The sequence below is a fragment of the Macrobrachium rosenbergii genome, chromosome 55 (genome assembly GCF_040412425.1).
Source record: "Macrobrachium rosenbergii isolate ZJJX-2024 chromosome 55, ASM4041242v1, whole genome shotgun sequence".
Lineage (NCBI taxonomy): Eukaryota > Metazoa > Arthropoda > Malacostraca > Decapoda > Palaemonidae > Macrobrachium > Macrobrachium rosenbergii.
This window is the reverse complement of record NC_089795.1, coordinates 21,686,043-21,713,454: the sequence shown is the minus strand read 5'-3', so window position 1 is coordinate 21,713,454 and position 27,412 is coordinate 21,686,043. Positions and strand designations below refer to the sequence as shown.

The 27,412-nt window shown below is 36.4% G+C and overlaps 2 protein-coding genes across 2 annotated transcripts; one reads left to right on the top strand and one right to left on the bottom strand.

The window, feature by feature from the left end:
- Positions 1 to 1,883: 1,883 nt before the first annotated feature.
- Positions 1,884 to 5,685, top strand: LOC136835769 (uncharacterized). The gene is made up of 2 exons (XM_067099630.1): positions 1,884 to 1,967; positions 5,026 to 5,685. The coding sequence occupies exons 1-2, from the start codon at positions 1,884 to 1,886 to the stop codon at positions 5,683 to 5,685; spliced, it is 744 nt and encodes a 247-aa protein (XP_066955731.1).
- Positions 5,686 to 6,068: 383 nt separating this feature from the next.
- LOC136835768 (protein IWS1 homolog) lies at positions 6,069 to 7,993 on the bottom strand. Its single transcript, XM_067099629.1, has 2 exons — positions 7,925 to 7,993; positions 6,069 to 7,283 (listed from the first exon to the last, which is right to left on the bottom strand). Exons 1-2 carry the CDS (start codon positions 7,991 to 7,993, stop codon positions 6,069 to 6,071), a joined length of 1,284 nt encoding a protein of 427 aa, XP_066955730.1.
- Positions 7,994 to 27,412: the final 19,419 nt, after the last annotated feature.

Genomic DNA, 27,412 nt, shown 5'->3' with positions numbered 1-27,412 from the left:
CAATCAATAGTCTTCTTGGAATTAACAATGGACGAAAGTTTTCCCTGTGTAAGGGAATAATGAGAGAGAGAGAGAGAGAGAGAGAGAGAGAGAGAGAGAGAGAGAGAGAGAAGAGAGAGAATCTGATCTTTTTCAATGAATGCTGGATAGATTGTGATAATTTTTGTATTTTTGTGGGTAAACTTTTTTTGGTTTGTTTTTTCTTTGGATGAGAATAATAATTTAGATTATTAGGTTGTATACAACTTCAAACATTTAAAATGCGTAGATTTGCCTTGTGTTTTTGTTAGCATGTCGGCGAAGAGGCCCTCCCCGGGCCAAAGGTAGAAACTCGCTATGGTGAATACAGATTTCTTTTTATTTTTGATGGGGGGGGGGCGGGTTCCATGTACCCATGATATTTCCTTTCCATTCATATGTATATTTCTGAAATTAGCGATGAGCAATTATAGCCCGGTATGGGTGTTTGCATTATCTTCTATTATGCCGGATTGTAAGGGTTAAAATATGTGATCAAACATATTTTCAACTCTGCATGTGATTAAGGTTCAAGTGGAATTTTACTAGCTTCTTTTCACGCGAGAAGACGCTCAGACGGACTAGGCATAGTCTCAGTCTATACGCTCTAAAGAGCGATGAACCGTTTGTTTCAGTGGTACAAGTAAAACGCAAGATCATTAAACCTTTTGGCTCATAATAGCATAGCTAATATTACGCCATCTTATACATACGCCAGTCTTACAAAAGCAGTGTATGACGCTTTTGCCATCGGAATCCGATGGTACTTGTAGAAACAGTCGTGACGTTAACAAAATTAGCGAGAGGAAATGAGAATCATTGCGATTAGTGAGAGAGTCTGGCCATATATACAAAGAATAATGATAGGCTGGTGGTAATAATGTGTAATTCACAAGTACCAAATGACTAAAGGAATAGCTATATCTAGAAAGTTTAGGATAGATCACCTAGGTTAGGCATTGGAGAGGAAGTCCCTTAACATTAATGCAATGTAGAGGTGAATGGTACAGTGTTTGCGTAGTGTTCGAAATAAAGGATAATATTGTGCAAGTGACCATTATATATGTCTTTCTCAACCGCCCGTTCTGGGAAACTGCTTTATTGATATAGAAAGGAATAAAATATATACATACATGGACACATATATAATATATATATGTGTGCATGTATGTGTATATGTATACAGTATATGTATGTATAAATCTTATATATATACATACAATATATATATATATATATATATATATATATATATATATATATATTGTTATGGATTACGAGGAGGTGGCTGCATTTGTACTTTACTAATCTTAACCTTAAAAAAACTCCTCGTAAGACTACTAAGAGGATAATTGAAAAAAAAATTAAGATTTCGAAGGTTGCCAAACGAGAATATATTTCTTAACACTGGTTTATTTTACATACACGACATGGTAAATTTAACAGTGGAAATGGTGGTCAAATCTCACTAAGATAAACATATAGAAAAATGGCATAATAGCAATTCTCTGAGTGGATGAATCATGCATCAGTGGTACATGTAAATGGCCACTGCAAGTGGTTTGTAAGCCAGTCGGCAATGCAATTACATCAGCCTCAGTACAGGTGGATTCTTCAGGCAATCGGGAACACAGAGGAACAGCTTCATAGGTCACTTGCACTAACAACACTCATGAAAGTGAAATAATTCCAGATAAGACTACTGACGAAGTACTCTCTCTCTAAAAATTAGTTGACGCACCTCTTGGCAAGGGACATGAGTTACTTTATGCACTGTTCAAAGAATTACACACTGGATATAACAAGTTCACTGTGTAAGTCGAAGAGACAAAGAATTTACTTGGGTTGTGAAATGCAAGACAAAGATGATAAAAAGCAAGTCAAAGAGTACACTAGCTGACCATTCCCCTTCCGGGGACATGATGCTAATAGGTCATGATAGATCCAGTGTGAGTGAAAATGAGCTCCTGCCTGCTAGCGGTTCAATACTCAGATGGGCCGACAAGCGGGAATAACTGGTGATGGAGGGCACTGTCGCTGTATAAGGCCTCGGCTACTACCTGGGCCTGGCGTCAGGTGCTATTGCCAGCCATGACCTGCGGATTAAAGAAATGGTCTTGGGCCAGTAAAAGTGAGGAAAAGCAATGGGAGTTTAATAAAATTTTAGGATCTAGACGGAGGAAACAGATACCTTCTCCAGTTGTTTTCCCTGGAGAGGTATTACGGGCCCGGCCCTTGAAGAGGGCTGCTTGCCCGCTCCTAAATCATACTCTGTCGCTCCAACCCTTGTGGGTCTACCTATGCCCCTACTGTCTGGCATTTTCGCCCTTAATTCTATAAGTTAGTGATCCAGTGGTGTAAGACTGTAAATATATATATATTATATATATACTATATATATATATATATATATATATATATATATATATATATATATATATATATGTGTGTGTGTGTGTGTGTGTGTGTGTGTGTGTGTTTTCTCATTGTGAACTGAACTTGTTCGTAGGAACGTGGGACACCGAGAAGTGGAATGTAGAGGTTTCATTGTAACTAATTGAATAGAATATATATATATATATATATATATATATATATATATATATATATATATATATATATATATGTATTATATATATAATTCTATTCAATTAGTTACAATGAAAACCAAATCTACATTCCACTTTCGGTGTCCCACGTTCTACGAACATGTTCAGTTCACAATGAGAAAACTCATACATTCACTTTTGCGGAGAGGGGTCCGGCTGACTGAAATATCAGTGATAAAATACTGTCAATGAAAAAGGTTGGTTGAAAAATACTCTCACTTTTGATCTCTCATGAATGGACCAGGTTTTTCGGGACTATTGGACTTTGTCTGACAACAAAAAGTGGGATTTGATTACGGCTACTTTTTGGACGTCGTTATTTTTAATGGAACTGTGTACAGCATTTGTTCAAAAGTAGACTTTTATTTCCATACCTTCATTGCATCCAAAACTTACTGAAAATCCAAATAAGAAAAACTGTCAACGCTCTCATCACGTTCCAATGAAGACTACACTTCAGAGAGTAGATTTGAATGCAATTACTCTTAATATTTTGATCTTTAAAGTGTTCGTTTCATTCAAGTCCAGTTGTATAGGCTTTCTTTTATTTATTTCTGTTTAGATTGTTTTAAATCTTCTTTATGAATGAATTGATTTTTGCTTTTTACCAAGTTAATTTAAATTCTGTCTCGGCTAAGTGTACTGTAAGTAAACTGGTTCATTTTCTGTGAACGCAGTATAAAATAAAAATTCCATGAAATCACTCTTTAATCAGTTATATGGAAATAGATACTATTGATAATTATTTTTATCATTGCTATAGACATCTAATTACAGAAATTTTCTGTGGACAGTGAGAAAGGACTGATACATTTTCCCCAGCTAAATGTTATTTTGGGAAGTTGATTAACATATCTTATATTGTATAAACAATAAATAAATGGGAAATCTACTCTAATATAAAATTTACTCATAACTGAGCAAATAGTTTCAAAAGACCTCCTTGCTAGAGGTACATCTTCACTTCATCTATGAAAAAAAAGAAAATTCACCTTATCTGCTTAAATCGTTTGAGGAAATATTATTATCAGTGTCAATCTTTGCCTTGCTTCCCACACACACGGTCCACTGTCTTTGTTTAGGAAAAGCTAAGGTTCCAGGATTTGAAAAATGACTTTCGAATTTCCTTCCCCATCCAAGGCTTCTTGTCAAAGGCCACTAATATGCTCTACCAGTCCAAGTTAGTGAGAACATTTTTATTGATTTTTCAGAGGGAATGAAGGAAGGGTATTCACTTGGAAGAAATTACTTAATGAAAGATTTATTGCGACTTATCAAACTCACAAAGTTCAACTAAAGATTTTCACTAAGAAATAATATAAATATAATACAATAATATGCATAAAGGAAGTGTGTATAAGAGGAATGATAAATCAAGCTGTCTTGTACTGCTGCCTCTGCTTGCATGATACCTGATTTTGATGCTTTCTTCTTTAAATTTACTGGAAATATTGCTTCTGGTGGTTAAATGATAACGCACATCACAAGCAATATACGATATTTGCTCAACACATCCACAGAGCACTGTGTTGAAATATTCATATCTATGAAACAACAAAGCCACACAAAGATTATTTTGAATATACAAATTTATGAATTTATTAGATTACACACCATGCGAAGACTGAGTTCCAGGCTAGATGTAAAAGAAATGACAATTATATATTCCCCAACTGTACCTTAATCGTACTACAAAAGATTTTTCCTCTACTGGAGTAAGAATTGAAAATAAAAAAGGCTAAATCTAGAATAGTATTAAAATAATATATCAAGTGATTTAATATACTGATTTTATCAACCACGCTTGAATGACTAAAACGGTAAACACCTATTCTAATTCCTGTTGGTATCTTCAGTAAGTTCACAAACTCTCTCTCTCTCTCTCTCTCTCTCTCTCTCTCTCTCTCTCTCTCTCTCTCTCTCTCTCTCTCTCTCTCTCTCTCTCATTCATCTTCCTCCACTCGAGATTAGGATGTTATGAAGATTTCAAACATAACTTTTAAATTACTCTTCCAAGTTACTGACTCTGGTTAATTTGTTTTTCTCATGTTATACTGTGTTCTTGGAACGCCTCTTTCTGATTCAGTATTATACTTTGTTCTTGGAACGTCTCTTTCTGATTCAGTATTATACTTTGTTCTTGGAACGTCTCTTTCTGACTCATTATTATACTTTGCTCTTGGGACGCCTCTTTCTGATTCAGTATTATACTTTGTTCTTGGGACGTCTCTTTCTGATTCGGTATTAGGCTTTGTTCTTGGAACGTCTCTTTCTGATTCAGTATCAGACTATGTTCTTGGAAAGTCTCTTTCTGATTCAGTATTAGACTTTGTTCTTGGAACGTCTCTTGCTGATTCAGTATCAGACTTTGTTCTTGGAAAGCCTCTTTCTGATTCAGGATTATACTGTGCTCTTGGAACTTCTCTTTCTGATTCAGTATTATATTGTGTTCTTGGAACGTCTCTTTCTGATTCAGTATTATACTGTGCTCTTGGAACGCCTCTTTCTGATTCAGTATTATATTGTGTTCTTGGAACGTCTCTTTCTGATTCAGTATTATACCGTGTTCTTGGAACGTCTCTTTCTGATTCAGGATTATACTGTGTTCTTGGAACGTCTCTTTCTGATTCAGTATTATACTGTGTTCTTGGAACGTTTCTTTCTGATTCAGGATTATACTGTGTTCTTGGAACGTCTCTTTCTGATTCAGGATTATACTGTGTTCATGGAACGTCTCTTTCTGATTCAGTATTATACTTTGTGCTTGGAACGTCTCTTTCTGAGTCAGTATTATACTGTGTTCTTGGAACGTCCCTTTCTGATTCAGTATTATACTGTGTTCTTGGAACGTCTCTTTCTGATTCAGTATTATACTGTGTTCTTGGAACGTCTCTTTCTGATTCAGGATTATACTGTGTTCTTGGAACGTCTCTTTCTGATTCAGTATTACACTTTGTTCTTGGAACGTCTCTTTCTGATTCAGTATTATACTTTGTTCTTGGAACGTCTCTTTCTGATTCAGTATTATACTGTGCTCTTGGAACGCCTCTCTTTTTGATTCAGTATTATACTGTGTTCTTGGAACGCCTCTCTCTGATTCAGTATGATATTGTGTTCTTGGAACGTCTCATTCTGCTTCAGTATTATACTTTGTTCTTGGAACGTCTCTTTCTGATTCAGGATTATACTGTGTTCTTTGAACGTCTCTTTCTGATTCAGGATTATACTGTGTTCTTCGAATGTCTCTTTCTGATTCAGTATTATACTTTGTTCTTGGAACGTTTCTTTCTGATTCAGTATTATACTGTGTTCTTGGAACCTCTCTTTCTGATTCAGTATTATACTGTGCTCTTGGAACGCCTCTCTTTTTGATTCAGTATTATACTGTGTTCTTGGAACGCCTCTCTCTGATTCAGTATTATATTGTGTTCTTGGAACGTCTCATTCTGCTTTAGTATTATACTTTGTTCTTGGAACGTCTCTTTCTGATTCAGTATTATACTGTGTTCTTGGAACGTCTCTTTCTGATTCAGTATTATACTGTGTTCTTGGAACGTCTCTTTCTGATTCAGGATTATACTGTGTTCTTGGAATGTCTCTTTCTGATTCAGTATTATACTTTGTTCTTGGAACGTTTCTTTCTGATTCAGTATTATACTGTGTTCTTGGAACGTCTCTTTCTGATTCAGTATTATACTGTGTTCTTGGAATGTCTCTTTCTGATTCAGTATTATACTTTGTTCTTGGAACGTCTCTTTCTGATTCAGTATTATACTGTGTTCTTGGAACGTCTCTTTCTGATTCAGGATTATACTGTGTTCTTGGAACGTCTCTTTCTGATTCAGGATTATACTGTGTTCTTGGAATGTCTCTTTCTGATTCAGTATTATACTTTGTTCTTGGAACGTTTCTTTCTGATTCAGTATTATACTGTGTATTTGGAACGTCTCTTTCTGATTCAGGATTATACTGTGTTCTTGGAATGTCTCTTTCTGATTCAGTATTATACTGTGTTCTTGGAACGTCTCTTTCTGATTCAGTATTATACTGTGTTCTTGGAACGTCTCTTTCTGATTCAGTATTATACTGTGTTCTTGGAACGTCTCTTTCTGATTCAGGATTATACTGTGTTCTTGGAATGTCTCTTTCTGATTCAGTATTATACTTTGTTCTTGAAACGTCTCTTTCTGATTCAGTATTATACTGTGTTCTTGGAACGTCTCTTTCTGATTCAGTATTATACTGTGTTCTTGGAATGTCTCTTTCTGATTCAGGATTATACTGTGTTCTTGGAATTTCTCTTTCTGATTCAGTATTATACTTTGTTCTTGGAACGTTTCTTTCTGATTCAGTATTATACTGTGTATTTGGAACGTCTCTTTCTGATTCAGGATTATACTGTGTTCTTGGAATGTCTCTTTCTGATTCAGTATTATACTGTGTTCTTGGAACGTCTCTTTCTGATTCAGTATTATACTGTGTTCTTGGAATGTCTCTTTCTGATTCAGTATTATACTGTGTTCTTGGAACATCTCTTTCTGATTCAGGATTATACTGTGTTCTTGGAATGTCTCTTTCTGATTCAGTATTATACTTTGTTCTTGGAACGTTTCTTTCTGATTCAGTATTATACTGTGTATTTGGAACGTCTCTTAACTGAATCAGAATGAATATTGTAAGTACACAAAAAATGAAACTACCCCTTTTGCAGAAACACATCTGTACTCTAGCAATCAATAGTATTCCTACAACCCACTTGCACATTAGCAATAAAAGATAGTTTCCCAAATGTATGGTGGTTCTGTAGGTGTATGGTTACTGAGAGAGAGAGAGAGAGAGAGAGAGAGAGAGAGAGAGAGAGAGAGAGAGAGAGAGAGAGACAAATATTTATCAACATAGTACTTTCTGCCTCTTTCGGAGATTTATCGAAACAATAACTAGACTTAATATAGGAAAATTACAATTAGAAGATCAGGAGAAGGCATAGAGATACAGAAGAGAAAAATATAAATATCTCCAATTAAGGAAATCATTGTCGAATCGCAAATCATGAAAATATTTCACTTTTAAACTGCCAGCTTTCCCTATAAAATTTACTCATGTGAGAATTAAATAAGTAACTTCATCTTCACTTCACATAACTTCCGCTCACAGTTAGGTTTGACAGTCCGTCAGTGGGATCAGCTGTCTCCTCCACTGTCGTCTAAATTCAAAACCTCCCTTTCATATTAACCGTTCTATTGTTGTTAAGCTATTTTTTGTCAGGGTCTCCTCAACTCCGTCCCTCCTTCGTTTACTTGGTCTACCTCTTGATCTCCTCCCATCAGGTGTCCAGTCCCATCTCTTCTTCGCAATTCTATTGTCATCCATTCTCATTAGATGGCCTAGTCACCTGTTACGATTCCAAGAGTCGTTACAGGTTCTTTTAACCTCCAAACAATAAGGATTCGACACCAGCAATTGAAATATGGGAAATGAACATGAAAAGAAACTCACACAACAGTACAACACGTTTATTCACAACGTTATTTACAATCAATGAAAATAAAACGTTGCTTCCCTAGCTTTCATTCAGCGTGACACAAACCAAAACAAATCAAATCATTTATACTGTAGATAGGGGGAACAGGTTAGAAGGTACAGCAATTTTAATACTTAAATGGTGAGTTGGCGAGTTGTCCTTCGCGACTGGGGATTCAGCTAAAGAGATGATGCTGGCATGGTGGCTTCGGGTTTGAAGACGTCCCAAAAAGGGTGGCTTCAGGATGGCACAGCTGATGTTGTCAGAATCCGAAGACTGCAGATGGAGGGTGGGAGGGGCTGACTACTTTGCCTTGTCACAGGTATGACAAATAATGCTGGAGGCAGGTGATCAAACCATCTGAAGGGGAACTCTTCGCCTGGCGTCGGAACATTACCTGTCCGGCCTCTGATTATATTGCTCTCTCTCTCTCTCTCTCTCTCTCTCTCTCTCTCTCTCTCTCTCTCTCTCTCTCTCTCTCTCCCTTCCTGCGGGCGATTCTATGGAAGCTTATATACCCCTATAAAGAGGCGCGAGTAGCCTAAGAAGCAGGTTGAATATTTTGATTTATTGACACAAAATTTCTGACAGGTCAAGAGCTCTTGCGAGTGGAAAGGTACCATTTGACATCAGAGGAAAACAGAGGGATGTCTATATACAGTCAGATGTGTTTTCTCACACCTGAAGAATGGTTAATACAAATTAGGAAGAGATTTCAAATACATATGGTTAGAAAGCTAGTAATGCCTTGCATACATTAGTAATTACAATTCTGACAAGGACATGAAGTGTCTCCTGAAAAATGCATAAAAGATCGGTTGACTCAGGAGTGCAGGATCTGTTTCCTGAGAGTCTCTGTGCGTCATGTAGATATTTGTTTTGAAGCGAGGATGGCCTGAGGGTCCCGGCGACAGCTATGAACCTCATACCCGCTATATGGGTGGGGCTAATGATGACACAACAGGCGGTTGTTATCGCCGTATCAGGGGATATTTTAATTTCTGCATGTTGATAGGCTCTTCAAAAGAGCCCATTCGATCATGCCATACAAGAAGCTTCTAGAGCCCGTACGAAGAAATACTTACATGACAAGTCTTGCTCCAGCATGGCGCGACTCACAAAGATGTTGCATCAGAATCACATGGCTCTTGGCGATGACAACTGGGAGAGACGTCCTTACTAGGTATTAGAAAAGAGATTTTTCCTTTTAATATGTTTCTCACCTAAAATAGCTACTATCCATGACACGATAATATATATATATATATATATATATATATCGAGACACAAGTCATTTTCCAAGTAATTACGTCACAAGGTGTTGAACTCCACATTCTCAGAGAGAATATTCCTGGCGTGAGGTAGCAAGCACTATACACGACCCGACTGAAATTCAGAGATTTTTTATCAACAGTGTCCGGCCTTTCTTAATGGTCACCCATCCAAGTCCTGACCAGTCCAACTATGCGTAAGCTCACTGATTGAATGACCAGCGGCTTAGCGACCATTGATTTTGACTATTCATTGAATTCTGTGCTTATTATACCATTATTTCATAATATATCTACGAATGTCTAATGAAAAAATAGTATGAAATACATAAAGACTTTAAGGAATATAAGGTTCTGTGTTTCTCATTTATCCAGGTTTTTATAACCAGATTTTTTCTTCATTAATCGTGTTCTTGATCATTTTCTATATCACAGCTTTTGAGAAAAGGATGTTTGATAAATGCAGCTAATTGATTTCGCCTGTGTAATGAGGTTTCCAATAACCACGTTCTTCGTCTTTCCATTTCCATAATTTGGGTCGTTTCAAGCACTTAGGCTTACGAGATTGTAAAGGGTCATGCTATTCCTTTATAAATCTTAAAACTGTGATTTTCATGACCGCAGAGTGGTCATTAAATCACAACAGCAATTACCAATCTCCCCTGTAATACCGACATTTAGAGAAGTGAACATTTTCTTTGATATGAAGTTCATAGAATTCCATCTCTCTTGAGTTGCATTCAGCTTTCTCTGGTGCTTTATCACTTCGCTGACTACCTCGCTAATTAGCCAATGTTTTTCATCCCCTCATGCAGGAACGATTTACGCAGAAAATATGTTGATCTTAAAGCCCTTGTCTCATAAAGGCAACATGAACACTTCCTCCAGAGCTTAAGGCCTCATATCGTATGTCATTTCAAGAAATTGTCTTTGGGGAGTAAAAGAAAGATAAAAGTAACATATACAAATTAAAAAAGAATATTTGCCTCTGAGGGCAATCATATGTAAAAGTTTTAAATCGCTGCCTGTCCTAATGAAAAGCAGCATTAACTCACAGGAGATATTGTTACCTTTGCACCCTTCTGCAACCTTCAATACTTTCATTGCCTTTGAAAGCCAAGAAAAAGTACATATATTAACACTGGTGATGGACATCCCTGGCACAAAGATCTTTTTAAAATCGAAAGTATAAGCTAAGCACACCATTTATAGCGATTAAACTCTTGCTGATTTGTATTTAATGTAAACCCAAGAAATGTATTCAGTCGGACATCCAAACTTCCTTATGATAACAAGAGTTAAACACAGCAAGTTTTGCGTTATTTTGTGATACATAATAAATTATATCACTAATTATGGTGCTCCAGTTGGTAATAGTTCTACTCTAACCAACAGAGCATTATTCTTGTTTTCAAGGTTATTTTTTTTAGAAGAAAAAAAAACTGACATCGAAAAATTTAGATATGAACTCGTGAACTGAGGAGTGAAATCTGTCTCCGGTTATCAAGTTCTTCCGAATCTCCTTTCTTATCATCTGTCCCATATAATCCAGGTGACGTTTTGTTTTCCATTATCTTTATTACATCGTAAATTTCTTGTGCAGTAAAATCACAACACAAAATGTTGTTATCTTCATCATCATCACCATCGTCATCAATAAGAATTTCACAAAACCTAAAGTAATGATTTTATATATCTCTGTCATCTCTCTGTCTTCCCATTTTCGTAATATTTTTTTATATGCAACTTTTCACCTTGCATTTGTAAAACAGAAATTTTACAGTTAACTGTTTCATCTACTTTTGCTTTCATTTTCAATGTCTCACATATGTCATTCTGAATGTAGTCTTTATTTCCTTTAGTGATTAATATCTTTTTACATCACTCATGCTTGATTACTCTTTTCATACAACTCTCTCAACGTGTATCATGACAAATTCAAAAACAATACCATTCTTAGGGCTATCCTTTACCTACTTTTGACAAAATTCTTTGCATTCGTGTATTATCCATTTCCACATTACCTCATAGTACTGAAGTTGCTTCTCCTTCACTCAGTTTTTCTCAAAAAACTATAAAATTCTCTCTATACCATCAACCTTATGAAGTTCCATATCAATTTTCCAATGGTTTTACCAACTTCAACGTTGCCGAATTCGCATTTTAATAACCATATCATGACAGAAAAGCTAACTAGGACTTGTTGAGCTCCATAAATTTGGCTGATAAGCGATCTAGTATATATTCAGTCAATTCTTGAACCACAGTTGTTTCTCACATGCATGCGCTAGGAATACGGCTTGCCTTACCAAATGTACCTTTCAGCCTTAGACTTTAAACAATACCTTTTAGCGATTTACGTGCTAAAGTGCCATTTCCAGTACTGCAATCGACTGACGATAAGTCACAGTTAAAATCCCCACCAAATATTGGGTCTTCTTTATTATTTCTTAGGTAATGCGGTATTTTACGATAGCGTTACCAGTAACAAACGGAGAATGCACATTAAAGCTAGGAAACACATTACCATTACACGTTATTCGTACGTACATAATCTGCCCTTCAGTGTCCATTACTCTGCTTAAAATGGTAAATCTTTTGTTCATTATTTTTACTGTTTTAGAAAGATGAGGTGTATTCAACACGATGTCAAAATGATCAATAAGATAACAGTGTTTCAGCGTCTTTCACGTGTTCCTGCAACATCAGACCACCAATTTCATAATACTTAACTGTTATATTAAAATTTCATTTGCCTTGTAATGTTATCTAAACCATTACCATTTAACATTGTTAACGACAACGCTATTTGAAAAGAGATTGCAAAAAGTGATCAAGGCATTAAATCATTCAGGCATTTCCTTAACATTGCTTGCAGTTACTAATTTCTTTAGTATTCCCCTCTGCGTTTTTCAGCAAATTTATCCTAGGTTATTTTACGTTTGTTTTTCCTTTAAATTCCAGCTTTTGTTGTCTTCCTCTCGACTTTCATTTCAGACATCTTGGTCGTCATCATCTGCTTATGTGTTAGCGTCATGTATCGACCCTCTGATCGGTTTATCTATTATTGTCATCCTCCATATGAACGTCAGCTTCCGCCAACTTTTCCATTAATCAATCGTTGGATAAAGATTTTCCTTTTCCTTCAATCTGGGAGTCCCGTGATCAAGGAAAAGAGTTGCGAGCGGCTTTTTCAATCGAAGTGCTCTCAAGGGAAGCTCCAAGTGGGGCCGCTTGTAGGAGCTCGTAATCCTCCGTTTTATTCTCTTGTTGAGCGTCACCTTCATTTTTCCAGTTCTTCAAGAATTTCCAGTGAGTCTGTCAGTATAGCAGTTGCACATATCAGATCGTTGTCTTCTGGTTTTTACTTGTTTCATTCTTTTCTAACCATTTTATCTTTATTTAACAAATCATGAGATGTGATATCTCTCAATGTTAGTTCGTTATTTTGAGTGTCTAAATGATCTCCAGTTTTTTCCTTGTTAATTCTTTCACTGTTTAACCTGCGTTTCTTCTCAGATTTAGTAAGAAAATTCATTGTGTTTTCCACACCATGTTTAATGTTTTCTTCCAATTTACAGTCAATAACTATTTGTCACTTCGTCTGTAACAAGCTTTTTGTTTCCGTTGAGCAGGAAAATAAAAGTGAAACCGAGAAGGCTAATAGGTGATGAAATGATCTGCTTTATTTCCAGTTTTGCTGTTCAGAGTTCATTCAGATTAATTTTTTTTTTTTTTGTATTTTTTATTATTGAAACAGTTTAACCAGACCACTGGGCTGACTTTCAGCTCTCATAGGGCTGGCCCGAAGGATTTGGATGAAATGCAAGGTAATGAATTGCGCTTGTTAAGACATTATAAATTTATCTTGTATTTTTCCAAATCTAAGCAATAGATTATCCAGTATTTCGTTGCCCATTTTGAAAGAACCACGGAGGGTACGCCAAATGGAGGCACTTCTCAAGATGATAGCTTTAATACTTGGCCCTTTCCAACAGAGAAGATTTTATCAGTTTATAAAAATATAAATTGTTGCACTTTTTAGTTTTCTGTAAAAGAAAACTATTGTGCTGGCTTTGTCTGTCCGTAAGCACTTTTACTGTCCGCCCTCAGATCTTAAAAACTACTAAGGCTAGAGGGCTGCAAATTGGTATTGTGATCATCCACCATCAAATCATCAAACTTACCAAATTGCAGCCCTTTAACCTCAGTAGTTTTTATTTTATTTAAGGCTAAAGTTAGCCATAATCGTGCGTCTGGCAACGATATAGGACAGGCCACCACCTTGCCGTGGTTAAAGTTTCATGGGCGGCGGCTCATACACCATTATACCGAGACCACCGAAAGATAGATCTATTTTCGGTGGCCTTGATTATAGCTGTACAGAAAAGTCGATTGCGCCGAAGATTTGTTATGAATTTAATTGCAACTTTATGATCCTTGTCAACCTCTAATAATTTGAAGATCACTTTCCAAATCAGATCACCACCAGGGTAACATGTAAACTGCACCCAAGAGGGTTCTTGTCTCCTTGAAGGAGGCGCGCAGAAAACCCTATTGTCTAACAGTGAATGTCAACCTGCCGGTATTATCTAATTTGTTACCGTTCTTCTCGATATTGGAATTTTTAGCTTTGTAATAAAGTGCCTTTTATATTTTTAATGAGAAAATCGTACTAAAACCTTTCACAAATTTACTGGTACCGAGGTATGGTCTGATGACTGCTGTTACCTATTTGCACTTTTCCTAAAATCTTAGATATTCCGATAGGATTTTGTCTGTTCCAGTATATTGTGAGTGAGGATGGTTAGCATATTTGAGACCTGTTATGTCCATCTGGAAACTTGGGTATGTGGACAGTGCTGAAACCTGATTGGTTCTTTTGTTCTGCGTTTCACCAGTTTAGTAGGATTTTGGAATTCAGGCGTTGCTTGAAAAAAAACAACTTCAGTTCTTAGTCATGGTTCCTTCGGCACAGACATGTAACTCTTCTTCCTTGGATTATTTCAGCTGATTTGATTTTCGTTGCAAATAAGCATTTTCTCCTACGATTATGGAGCACCACATTGTAGAACCGGATTTTCTGGGGGAGGAGGGAAATGCAAAAGCGTGAAGTACAAGGACGTATTTTGACCGCCCAAGATATTTTCTCAAGTTCTGATTGGGATTAAGGTAACGTTTACGGAAGGATTTTAGAGTGAGGCCGCGTACTACATAAATAACGACATGGCAGCCAAGGCTATTCTAGTAGCGGGTCCAAGGGGGCTGAAGCCAAGGCCATCTAGAGCCTCCTCTAGATTGCCTTGCTGAAGCTCGCTACCAAGGAAGGACCCAGTACCTGAGGTTAGGTTAGGTTAGGTAACAGTCCTATTTCTTATGTTCAGTTATACTGCTGTAGGTTAGGTTAGGTGGGATGGGAACCAGGGTGGCAAAGCCGCACCCCTAGCCATGCGGGTAAGGACCCAGCGCCGCAAGTTAGGTTAGTTTAGATGTTGTTAGGTCAGGTTGTACTTCTGTTATGTTTTAATTAAAAGTGCTGTAACTAAGGACTCTGTACCATACATCAGGGTGAATACATCCTTACGTCTTACTTTTAGTGATTTCCCAACCCAGAAATCCTCCAAGTGTGGTCTCCCATAACTGTAGGATATGAAAGGGAGATCCAGCATCTCTAGAACTACTCATTTGCTAACAAAACGAACGTCAGAACCGTAAAAAACAGGCATTAAAATGCAAGAAAATACTATTCTTCAACTCGAGAGTGTGATTACGGTTTAAAGTGAGAATTTACCTCCCTGTCTTCACCAAGAGAAGACGATCACACAGTATAGGCGTGGCCTCAGGGTATATACTTCAAACAACCATGAATTGCCCGTTTAAGTGTTGTGTCTAAAATGCAATATCACTAAACCGTTTTATATCAAACTAACACACACTATCAGGACAACTTATACATCCGTTAGTCAAAATTCGATGGTACTGTAGAAGAAGCAATAAAAAAAATTGGTGCGGATGAATTGATGAATCATTGTTCTGAGATGGTCTGGCCATACGTATAAGGGATGACACACTGATGTTGTTAATAGTGTGTAATTCAAAAGTATCAAGAGATACGACGAAATAAAAATCCAGAAAGTGTTAGATAGATTACTTGAACAGAGGCATTGGAGCAGAAGTCTATAAATATTTTTTAATCGTTTAAAAAAATGCAATGTACAAGAGTATGGTGCAGTATTGTAAGGGGGATGCGAAGTATTGCTATTGAGCCTTCATTGTAGGTACATGAATAATCTAATATTAAGAATTTTTCCTGAACAAAAGGTTCATTCAGTATTCATTAAAGTATGGGTGTGGATGTGATCATTATCTACAATCAAAGGTGTAGCAGCAATATATATATATATATATATATATATATATATATATATATATATATATATATATATATATATATATATATATATATATATATATATATATATATATATATGTATATATATATATATATATATATATATATATATATATATATATATATATATATATATATATATATATATATATATATATATATATATATATATATATATATATATATATATATATATATATATATATATATATATGTGTGTGTGTGTGCATATAGAATTTCGGATTCAATTAAATGCGTTGCAATCCTGTATATTCCACTTTCTGGTGTTCGACATTCCTGCAAACATATTTAATTTCAGAATGAAGAACACGTTCCTTCATTTTTAGGGGAGGATCCGGTTGGCTGAAATATCGGTGATGAAATACTATTAATGAAAAAGGTTGGATGAAAATACCGTCACTTTTGACCTCCCTTGAGTGGGCCAAGTTTTTCGGAGCTATTGGACCTTGTCAGGAAACAAAATGTGGGATTTAATTACTCCTACTTTTAGATGTCTTTTTGAATGGAACTGTGTACAAAATTTGTTCAAAAATGTAGTTTTACTTCCACACGTTGGGATATTATTGTCATTAATATTTCATCTCACTTGGGGTTTGTTTTTTTTTTTACTTTTTTGTTCAGATAAATAGATTTATTTTAATAAAGTTTTCCTTACGTAGACGTGACTACAAGCTATTTTTTGGTGAAGTGATTTTTGTTATTTACAAAAATTATATAAATTCTGTCTCTGGTAAGTGAAAGTAAACTGGTGCAATTTCTTTTCATTTAATAGTAAATCAAAATTCATTTAAATCACTTATAAATCAGTTAAATTGAAATGGATATAATTAGTAATGCTTATTATCTTTGTTAATGCCACATAGGTACAGAAATTTTCTGTGGTCAGCGAGACAGAACTAATAAATTTTCCTTAGTTATATGTTAGTTTTGACAGTTGATTAACATACATTGTACTGTATAAAATTACAAAAAAGAATTCCAGAAATTCTGATCTGATATGAAAATTTATTCACAACTGAGTAAATAGTTTCAAAGGACCCCCTTGCTAAAGATACTTCTTCACTACATTTATTAAAAAAAAAAGTTACGCCATAATCATCACTACCTAAGTCGTTCGAGGAAATATCAACGTCAATCTTTGCCGTGTTCCGCACACATGAGGTGCACCCTTTTAGTTTTCTGTAAAAGAAAACTGTTGTGCCGGCTTTGTCTGTCCGACCGCACTTTTTCTGTCCTCACTCAGATTTTAAAAACTGCTGAGGCTAGAGGGCTCCAAATTGGTATGTTGATCATCCACCCTCCAATCATCAAACGTACCATATTGCAGCCCTCTAGCCTCAGCAGTTTTATTCGTTAAGGTTAAATTTAGCCATAATCGTGCTTCTGGCAACGATGTAGGATAGGCCACCACCGGTCCGTGGTTAAAGTTTCACGGGCCGCCGCCCATACAGCATTATACCGAGACCACCGGAAGATAGATCTATTTTCGGTGGCCTTGATTATACGATGTACAGAAAACTCGATTGCACCGAAGTTTCTTTGGCGCATTTTTACTGGTTTAATTACGAGATTACGAGCAGCTAAGGATGAATCAGGTTTTCTGTACATCATATAATCAGGCCACCGAAAGTGAATATCTTTCGTGTTCTGTTCAATATAACTTATAGGCACGGCCCGTGAAACTTTCGCTCCCTGACTTAATGATGGCGTATCTATATCGTTGTAAAGCACGATATATTCGCGCAACATTTGAGTTTCCTTCTCCTCCCGAGGTTTTACCGGTACAAGTTGGTGGGAGTATTTTTAACTGAATTTCTAAAAGGAAGGAAAAGAGGATATTCATTAGGAAGAAATTGCTTCATAAAAGAATTAAGCAACTTATCTAACTACTGTATATACAGTTTTCAATACATAAAACTCACGAAGTTGAAATGAAGGATTTTACAGAGAAATAAAGTAAATAATTGAAGATAAATTGTGTATAAAGAGAATAATGAACCAAAACATCGGATAATCAAACTCTTTTATATTGCTGCCTCTGCTTGGAAGACTTCTTATGTCTTTGCTTTCTCCACTAAATGTGCTTAAAATGTTGCTTCTTTTAGTTAACTGATAAGGAACGTCACAGAAGCAAAATGAGATATTTGCTCCACACGTAGCCTACACTCAATACGCCGTTAGAATAACAATTTTAAACGGGATTTCTTAAGGTGATTTTACAAGGCAATAGAGTGCATTTCTAGATGTTAATTTTTTTAAAAGAAGTTTTACTGTATATTTTCTAAGGATCAGTAATACGGATCCCATTTATATCTATGAAAGAATAAAGAACACCAAGATTATTTTGAATAACCATTTTTATGATCTGATTGAACGACACATCTTACGGAGACTGAGTTTCAGGCTGATTTAAGGAGAACTGTGGTACTATTCCAGTCAAATTCACCATAAAGACTAATGCAATTCACATTCATGTAGTTTATACAGGATAGTACGATATACCCCGGGTACATTTGATATATTGACGAATGCGATACTATGTCACCCAAAGCAAATTTTAAAAATGACTAAAACAAATTTCCATTAATACAATGATCATCCGCCCTACAAAAAGATTTTTTTTTGTTGGAGTCATACTTAAAAAAAATATATAAACCTTCAACAATGTGATTTAATATTATGAATTTACCAGCCAAGTTTAGATAGATTGATTAGACAAACTTCTGTTTTATTTATAGTCTCTCTCTCTCTCTCTCTCTCTCTCTCTCTCTCTCTCTCTCTCTCTCTCTCTCTCTCTCTCGATGATTAATACGAAAATATCTTATGGTGTATTTCTAGCTAAAAATATCAGTAAGACTTCATCACTGTGTTGATTCTCTTTCTCATTCTTCTCTATAACGACTAATAAGGCATTTATATTGCTCGCATAATATGAGCTAACATCATCCGTAACACTCCTTACACATTTGCACTCTCTCTCTCTCTCTCTCTCTCTCTCTCTCTCTCTCTCTCTCTCTCTCTCTCTCTCTCTCTCTCTCTCTCTCTCCACCTTCTTCCATTAGAGAGTAGGACATTATGAATACTTCAAAGAGGACTTTTAAATTTCTATTCTATGTTACTGGTTCTGGTTAAGTCGATCTTCTCTTGTTCATCTGTGTTCTTGGAACGTCTCTCAAGTAAATCAGAATGTAATTCGAAAATAATAAAAAAAAATGAAAATAAAAAATTCCTTTTACTGAAACACGTCTGTTCTGTGGCAGTCAATAGTTTTCTTGGAATTCCCCTGATCATTAACAACGAAGGATAGTTTCCAATATGTATGGAGGTTCTAATGGTGTAGGAATAATGGACGACTGGGACACAAAGAGAGAGAAGCACAACTTTATCAATATCTAACTTTCTGTCTCGTTTGAAGATTTATCGTAACAACAGCAAACTTTAATAATGGAAGACTACAAATAGAAAATGGAACAGGTGACGGTGAAGAGGTACAAAGGAGAAGTAGAATATGCTAATAGATCACTCCGATGAAGAAAATCATTGTCCGTTCTTAGAACAAGAAATTATTTTGCTCTTGAACTCGTATCTTACTAAGAAATTGAACGAGTAGCTATATATACTAGAGAAAGTGCTAAATATGAACTCGTCAGCAGCAGAGAAGTTAGAAAATACATTATGAGTTATGGGAAAGGATATCTTCCGTGCAGAGATTCAGCAGCAAAGAAAGCATTAGACCTATCGAAGAGAGGCAAAAAGAGACGAACCCCGTGTTTGCTTTTCATTTTATTCTCTTTTTTATTCCAGAAGTTGATCTACATTAAATTATTTAATTTATCTTATATATATATATATATATATATATATATATATATAATATATATATATATATATATATATATATATATATATATATATATATATACTCTATATATAACTGACTGACCCCAGCTGCTGGACAACTGAATGACAGTCTCGTGGAGGAGGAAAAGTGAATGGGATGGGAGGGGGGGAAAGGGACGGGGAAGGTGTAGGGAAGACAGAGGGGGAGGGGGAGGGGTTTTTGTTGACAGGCCGACTGACAGTTCTACTTTTTTCATGTGAACGTTCACCCTTCGCATAGTTGTGGGTGAACTGACAGGTATTACTGTGGTGACTGTCCCTTTTAGTGGCACCTTTAACCAGGTATTATTGTACTGTCTGTCCACTTTAACCAGGTATAACTGTAACCTCTGTCCCCTTTATCCAGTTATTACTATACTGTCTGTCCTTTTTAACCAGGTGTTACTGTGGTAACTGTCCCCTTTAACCAGGTATTACTGTACTGTCCGTCCCTTTTGTCCAGGTATTACTATGCGGTCTGCCCCCTTTAACCAGGTATTACTATGCTGTCTGCCCCCTTTAACCAGGTATTGTTTTGCTGCCTGCTCCCTTTAGCCAAGTATTACTGTGCTGCCTGCCCCCTTTAGCCAGGTATTACTGTGCTGTCTGCCCCCTTTAACCAGGTATTACTATGCTGTCTGCCCCCTTTAAGCAGGTATTATTATGCTGCCTGCCCCCTTTTGCCAGGTATTACTGTGCTGTCTGCCCCCTTTAACCAGGTATTATTATGCTGTCTGCCCCCTTTAACCAGGTATTACTAAGTTGTCTGCCCCCCTTTAGCCAGGTATTATTATGCTATCTGCCCCCTTTAACCAGGTATTACTATGCTGTCTGCCCCCTTTAACCAGGTATTATTATGCTGTCTGCCCCCTTTAGCCAGTTATTACTGTACTATCTCTCTTTTATCCGGGTATTACTGTACTGTCTGTCCCTTTTATCCGGATATTACTGTGGTGACTGTCCCTTTTATCCGGATATTACTGTGGTGACTGTCCCTTTTATCCGGATATTACTGTGGTGACTGTCCCTTTTATCCGGATATTGCTTTGGTGACAGTCCCTTTTATCCGGATATTACTGTGGTGACTGCCCCTTTTATCCGGATATTACTGTGGTGACTGTCCCTTTTATCCGGGTATTACTGTGGTGACTGAAAACTATTTTCAATAATATGTTTTTACGGTCTCGAGTACATGAAATGACGTATGATAAACCAGTAGAGTTTATTTACCACGTGAGTTACAAAGGGAAGGGGAAAGGGTGTGGGGGTAGGGGGAAGGGGGCGGGGGTACGGGTTTGAAACCTACCCTTTTATGTAAGATGGGTCAAATGATGGCCACGTGCCAAATTTTGTCTGTATCGGTCAAGCGGTTCGGATTTCTGTAATGCACAAATATACAAACAAACGTACGAACATACAAACGTTCACATATATATATATATATATATATATATATATATATATAATCAAGAAAGCTACAAACGTCCTTTAATATCAATTCACTCTACCTCGGAGTAATATATTTTCATATATGTTACGAAGGAATTTTTTTTTTTTTTTTTTTTTAGTTGATAATAAGACCACCGTCTAGTGGGGTCGAACCAGCGACGGACGAGAATCAGGACTACAGTGACACACTAACCAGTCGGCCACAAGAGAGGGTATAAGTGAATACCATCTCCATCAACCCACCCGTCGAACTCAGGTGTTTCGCGTTTGGAGACGATATCCACCCACCTCTGCCATGTTGACCGTGTAGTGCGTTTGTCGCACGTAGCCATATTATGACTATTTATCACATCACCGTGATTCATATACAATCAAGCTACAAACGTCCTTTAATATCAATTCACTCTACTCGGAAGTAATATATTTTCATATATGTTACCCGAAGCGAATTTTTGTTTTAGTTGATAATAAGTCCACCGTCCCGTGGGGTCGAACCAGCGACGGACGAGGAATCAGGACACAGTGACACACTAACCAGTCGGCCACAAGAGGGGGTATAAGTGAATACCATCTCCCATCAACCCACCCGTCGAACTCAGGTGTTTTTGCGTTGGGAGGCGATATCCACCACCTCTGCCATGTTGACCGTGTAGTGCGTTTGTCGTGCGTAGCCATATTATGACTATTTATCACATCACCGTGATTCATATACAATCGAAAGCTACAAACGTCCTTTAATATCCAATTCACTCTACCTCGAAGTAATATATTTTCATATATGTTACCGAAGGGAATTTTTTTAGTTGATAATAAGTCCACCGTCCTGTGAAATTGAACCAGCGACGGACGAGGAATCAGGACTACAGTGACACACTAACCAGTCGGCCACAGAGAGGGTATAAGTGAATAACATCTCCATCAACCCACCGTCGAACTCAGGTGTTTTGCGTTTGAGGCGATATCCACCCACCTCTGCCATGTTGACCGTGTAGTGCGTTTGTGCAGCTTCGTAAGCCATATTATGACTATTTATCACATCACCGTGATTCATATACAATCAGAAAGCTACAAACGTCCTTTTAATATCCAATTCACTCTACCTCGAAGTAATATATTTTCATATATGTTACCGAAGGGAATTTTTTTAGTTGATAATAAGTCCACTGTCCCGTGGGTCGAACCAGCGACGGACGAGGAATCAGGACTACAGTGACACTAACCAGTCGGCCACAAGAGGGTATAAGTGAATACCATCTCCCATCAACCCACCCGTCGAACTCAGGTGTAGTCCTGATTCCTCGTCCGTCGCTGGTTCGACCCCACGGGGCCGGTGGACTTATTATCAACTAAAAAAATTCCCCTTTGGTAACATATATGAAAATATACTTCCAGGTAGAGTGAATTGATATTAAAGGACGTTTTAGTTTTCTGATTGTATATGAATCACGGTGGATGTGATAAATAGTCATAATATGGCTCGTGCGACAAACGCACTACACGGTCAACATGGCAGAGGTGAGTGGATATCGTCTCAAATGCAAAACACCTGAAGTTTGACAGGGTGGTTGATGGGAGGAGATGGTATTCATATACCGTCTCTTGTGGCTGACTGGTTAGTGTGTCTGTAGTCCTGATTCTCGTCCGTCGCTGGTTCGACCTTCACGGACGGTGGACTTATTATCAACTAAAACAAAAAAATTCTTCAAAACATATGAAAATATATTACTTCGAGATAGAGAGTGAATTGGATATTAAAGACGTTTGTAGCTTTCTGATTGTATATGAATCACGGTGATGTGATAAATAGTCATAATATGGTATGCGACAAACGCACTACCACGGTCAACATGGCAGAGGTGGTGGATATCGTCTCCAAACGCCAAAACACCTGAGTTCGATTTGGTGGGGTTGATGGGAAGATGGTATTCACTTATACCCTCTCTTGTGGCCGACTGGTTAGTGTCACTGTAGTCCTGATTCCTCGTCCGCTGGTTCAACCCTTCTGCTTACCGGACGGTGGACTTATTATCAACTAAAAAATTCCCCTTCGGTAACATATATGAAAAAATATTACTTCCGAGGTAGAGTGAATTGGATATTAAAGACGTTTGTAGCTTTCTGATTGTATATGAATCACGGTGATGTGATAAATAAGTCATGTATGGCTCGATGCCAAAAAGCCCTTTTCTACGGTCAACATGGCAGAGGTGGGTGGATATCGTCTCCAAACCAAAACACCTGAGTTCGATGGGTGGGGTTGATGGAGATGGTATTCACTTATACCCTCTCTTGCGGCCGACTGGTTAGTGTGTCACTGTAGTCCTGATTCCTCGTCCGTCGCTGGTTCGACCCACGGACGGTGGACTTATCAACTAAAAAAAAATTCCCCTTCGGTAACATATATGGAAAATATATTACTTCCGAGGTAGAGTGAATTGGATATTAAAGGACGTTTGTAGCTTTCTGATTATATGAATCACGGTGATGTGATAAATAGTCATATATACAGTATATATATATATATATATATATATATATATATATATATATATATATATATATATATATATATATATATATTTGTTTGTAATACGTACGTGTGCTCAACCGCTCTTCTCCCAACCAGTTGCCACTTAAAAATCCATTTGTTCAGAAAGGTAACCAATAATACTTGGGTAGATGAAGAAAAATTAGTTAAATACAATGAATTTTCCAAATATCTTAGAAAACATGAAAAAACAGGTAAACGTTGATAGCAACATATACTTGTTTTTTTGCTCAAGTTCACAACGAAACATTTTCCCCCCGGATTTCTTATCTATCACCGTTCTCGAATTTTTGTTCTGGCAACAATGTCATGAGGCAACACTGCAATATTTCATGTCCTGTTGTGATTCTGCAGATAAGGCAAAAAATATGGGTTCGGCAGGAATATTCCAAAAGGGAATAAAAAAAAGTGAAAGAGGAATCGTATTTTCGTTTCAAGTTTATTCGGGAATAAATGTTGACTGAGACATATTTGTATTGCAGAAATCTCAGTGTTTTCGAAGAAAATACTATACTTTGTTTAAATATATGTTATTGCTACGGTTTCACATTTATACAAATTATTGCAGACTTGCTAATGATCCGGCGTGGCAATGAAACCACGAATATTTTTCAAAGGTCAAAAGAGCATTTGTAGCGGAAATGGCGGAGGGAAGTCATTTCAGGGCTAACGTTATGCCTACGTCCTGTTGACCTAAATCGACATTTTTTCTTTTCTGTCGAAGTAAAAGAGTTTTATAAAACAGAGTATAACTTCACACGCACACGTATGTATATATATATATAGATATATATATATATATATATATATATATATATATATATATATATATATATATATATATGCTATATATATATTTATATATATATATATATATATATACTATATATATTATATATATATATATATATATATATATATATATATATATATATATACTCTATATACTATACTTCTTCTTCTTCTTCTTCTTCTTCTTTTAACGTGCTTCTTTCCCATTTTTGTATGGGGTAAGCACGTTGCCTCTTTTTGAAGGACTTTGATTTATTTGGGTAGACCTGTGGTCTGATCGGCTGCCCTGCTCACATCGCTAGACCCCCTGATAGCGTATGTTTCATGTATCATACCCGACCCACGCCCTTTCTCCAGCAGCGGTTATTGCTGAGTACCGAGGGAGAGTTCGAGACGTGGAGATGTTATTTATGTTTTAAGAAGGTGTTGTAGTGGCTTTGTTTTGTGTGTATTTAGTCTGTAACATCCATTTTCTTTTAAGCAAACCCATCCGTTGATTACATATATAACCCGGGATGTCTACACGGATAGCAAAGTGTTTCTCTGATCAGTCGGCTGCGGATTTGAACCCGCCACAGACCTCTACGAAGTCCGAAGCTGCTGCTGTAACCGACTGGCTCATATATATATCGAGGCTCATATATATATATATATATATACATATATATATATATATATACATATTAATTTTTGTGTCCCAGTTCTGAAAAATCTCTTTTTCCCGGGAAAGGAAACTGTGGATTAGGTCAACAGCGCGTAGGCCTAACGTCAGTCCTGTAAGGAATTTCCTTCACCATTTCCTTTGCAAGAGGTACTTTGACCTTCAGACCTACATTGTTTTGGTACCTTAAAGGTGCGTGTACACGGGAACAGTTTACTGGCGCCAATAGCTGGCGCCCAGTAAACTATTCCCGTCTAAACACAAGGTTAGCGGATTGTCCTGGGTACTTTATTGGGTCTGGGCAGTGGGCAGTAGAGTTGCTGTCCAGGGTACGTTACTGTCCACTGTCCAGTCACATGGACAATAATCATCAGAGTCCCGAGAAACCAAGGTGTCATAGAAGTGGAATTCGGGGAAATTATTAACCCTTTGATTACGGCCGAGATGAGACTCACACTTACCACAACCGGAGGTTTTCAGACGGTAGTCTGTAGCATGCTACCAGACGCACGAAATCGTAAACAATCATTGTAATAGCGTTTGTATTTGTTGTTTTACGCAAATTAACCTGTTTTATTTATATGATAATATTGTGATAGTAGCGATCTGTGATATAGATATTATGATACCACGTAACAACACAAATAAATAAACAGGATAAAGTACTATATCAAGGTTTAGTATTGCCAGAGGTATAAGCACTGCACTGATTGTGATGACAGTCTTCTTTTTTTTTTTTTTTCATTCTAATTCATTTTGAATCCGTAAAGGACAGCTACATCACAGTTGTTATTATAGTTAAATTATTGTATATTCGTCAGAAAACTAATCATAAAGAATGTTCATCATTTATGGTTCCGCTACCTTCCACTAGCTAACAATTAAAAAAAAAAATGAGAGAGAGAGAGAGAGAGAGAGAGAGAGAGAGACGTGACAGAATAAAAATTTTTACCTATGATTTATTCCTTCTAATTGTACATCAACTAACATTGGAAGGTAAATAGACACAATCACAATATTGCTGCAATATTAACCACATTTCTGGGTAATATTTTTATCAATGATCAACACCCAGCTGACAAGGGATACGCAGTCTAGAAATTCAGATGAATTCTGCAGTGTTTGAAAAATGGTTTAAAACCAGCTTCTTCCCAATATAGGGCCATCTGCCATCATAGTGTTGATAACGCTTTATCATTCACTTCTAATTAATAAACGTCCGACAATGTCTACAGTGTGATTAGCAAGACTACACAAAAAATTAGTAAAGTTAAAGACATTCATAAAGAAAATGATTACGTGAATGGCAGACTGGCAAGAGATCATGGACTTAGTGGTTAGGCTGCTCATATCACTGCCAGTATAATGCAACAGAACTGATATGGAATAATAGGTGAAATCATACGTGGCAAAGAAGAATCATTTTAAAAATCAGACCTGCTTCCTTTGGTCAAAGAAGCAATTGAATCCATATCTTCTGACAACTGGGCTAATGATGTGAGACATGCCGAAGATATAAAAAAGAGATGACGCTTCAAGAGATGTTTGCATTGATAAATATATAGATTCTTTTTGTTATCGATGTAGCATCCTCTGACGAGGATTCTTCATAAGTAATGTCTCCTCATACTTCGATTGTAAATAAATTTATTGCTTTCCCTTGTTGTGTGATATCCTGTTGAACACTGAAATTGAAATAAATTGAAATATAGATCTGTTTTTTTCGACAGAAAGTGGCAGAAATATCTTTAAAATCTACATATAACAGAAATGCCACAGCAGTGATGAGTATCATATGACAGTGCTTTAAAAGCACAGGTAAATCTAATACTGTATAAATGTGTAATATATATATATATATATATATATATATATATATATATATATATATATATATATATATATATATATATATATATATATATATATATATATATATATATATATATATATATATTATTGTGATATAGTTTTGAGCTTTTGAATTGCTTTCTTTCGTGCATGCCGTAATCGTCTTTACCTCCTTGCTGTATCAGGTTGAATTTTCACTGTACAGCTATAAAATAGCTCATAATAAACATTCTTTAAATATTGTTACACCCAATATATATATATATATATATATATATATATATATATATATATATATATATATATATATATATATATATATATGGGTGTAACAATATTTAAAAATATTTATTATGAGCTATTTTATAGCTGCACAGTGA

Coding starts and splice junctions, on each gene's coding strand:
- LOC136835769 (XM_067099630.1), top strand. CDS start 1,884: ATGATAAAAAGCAAGTCAAAGAGTACACTAGCTGACCATTCCCCTTCC. Junction 1,968..5,025: donor TAGGTCATGATAGATCCAGT/GTGAGTGAAAAT, acceptor TTTCTGATTCAG/GATTATACTGTGCTCTTGGA.
- LOC136835768 (XM_067099629.1), bottom strand. CDS start 7,993: ATGACAATAGAATTGCGAAGAAGAGATGGGACTGGACACCTGATGGGA. Junction 7,284..7,924: donor GAGATCAAGAGGTAGACCAA/GTAAACGAAGGA, acceptor ATTCTGATTCAG/TTAAGAGACGTTCCAAATAC.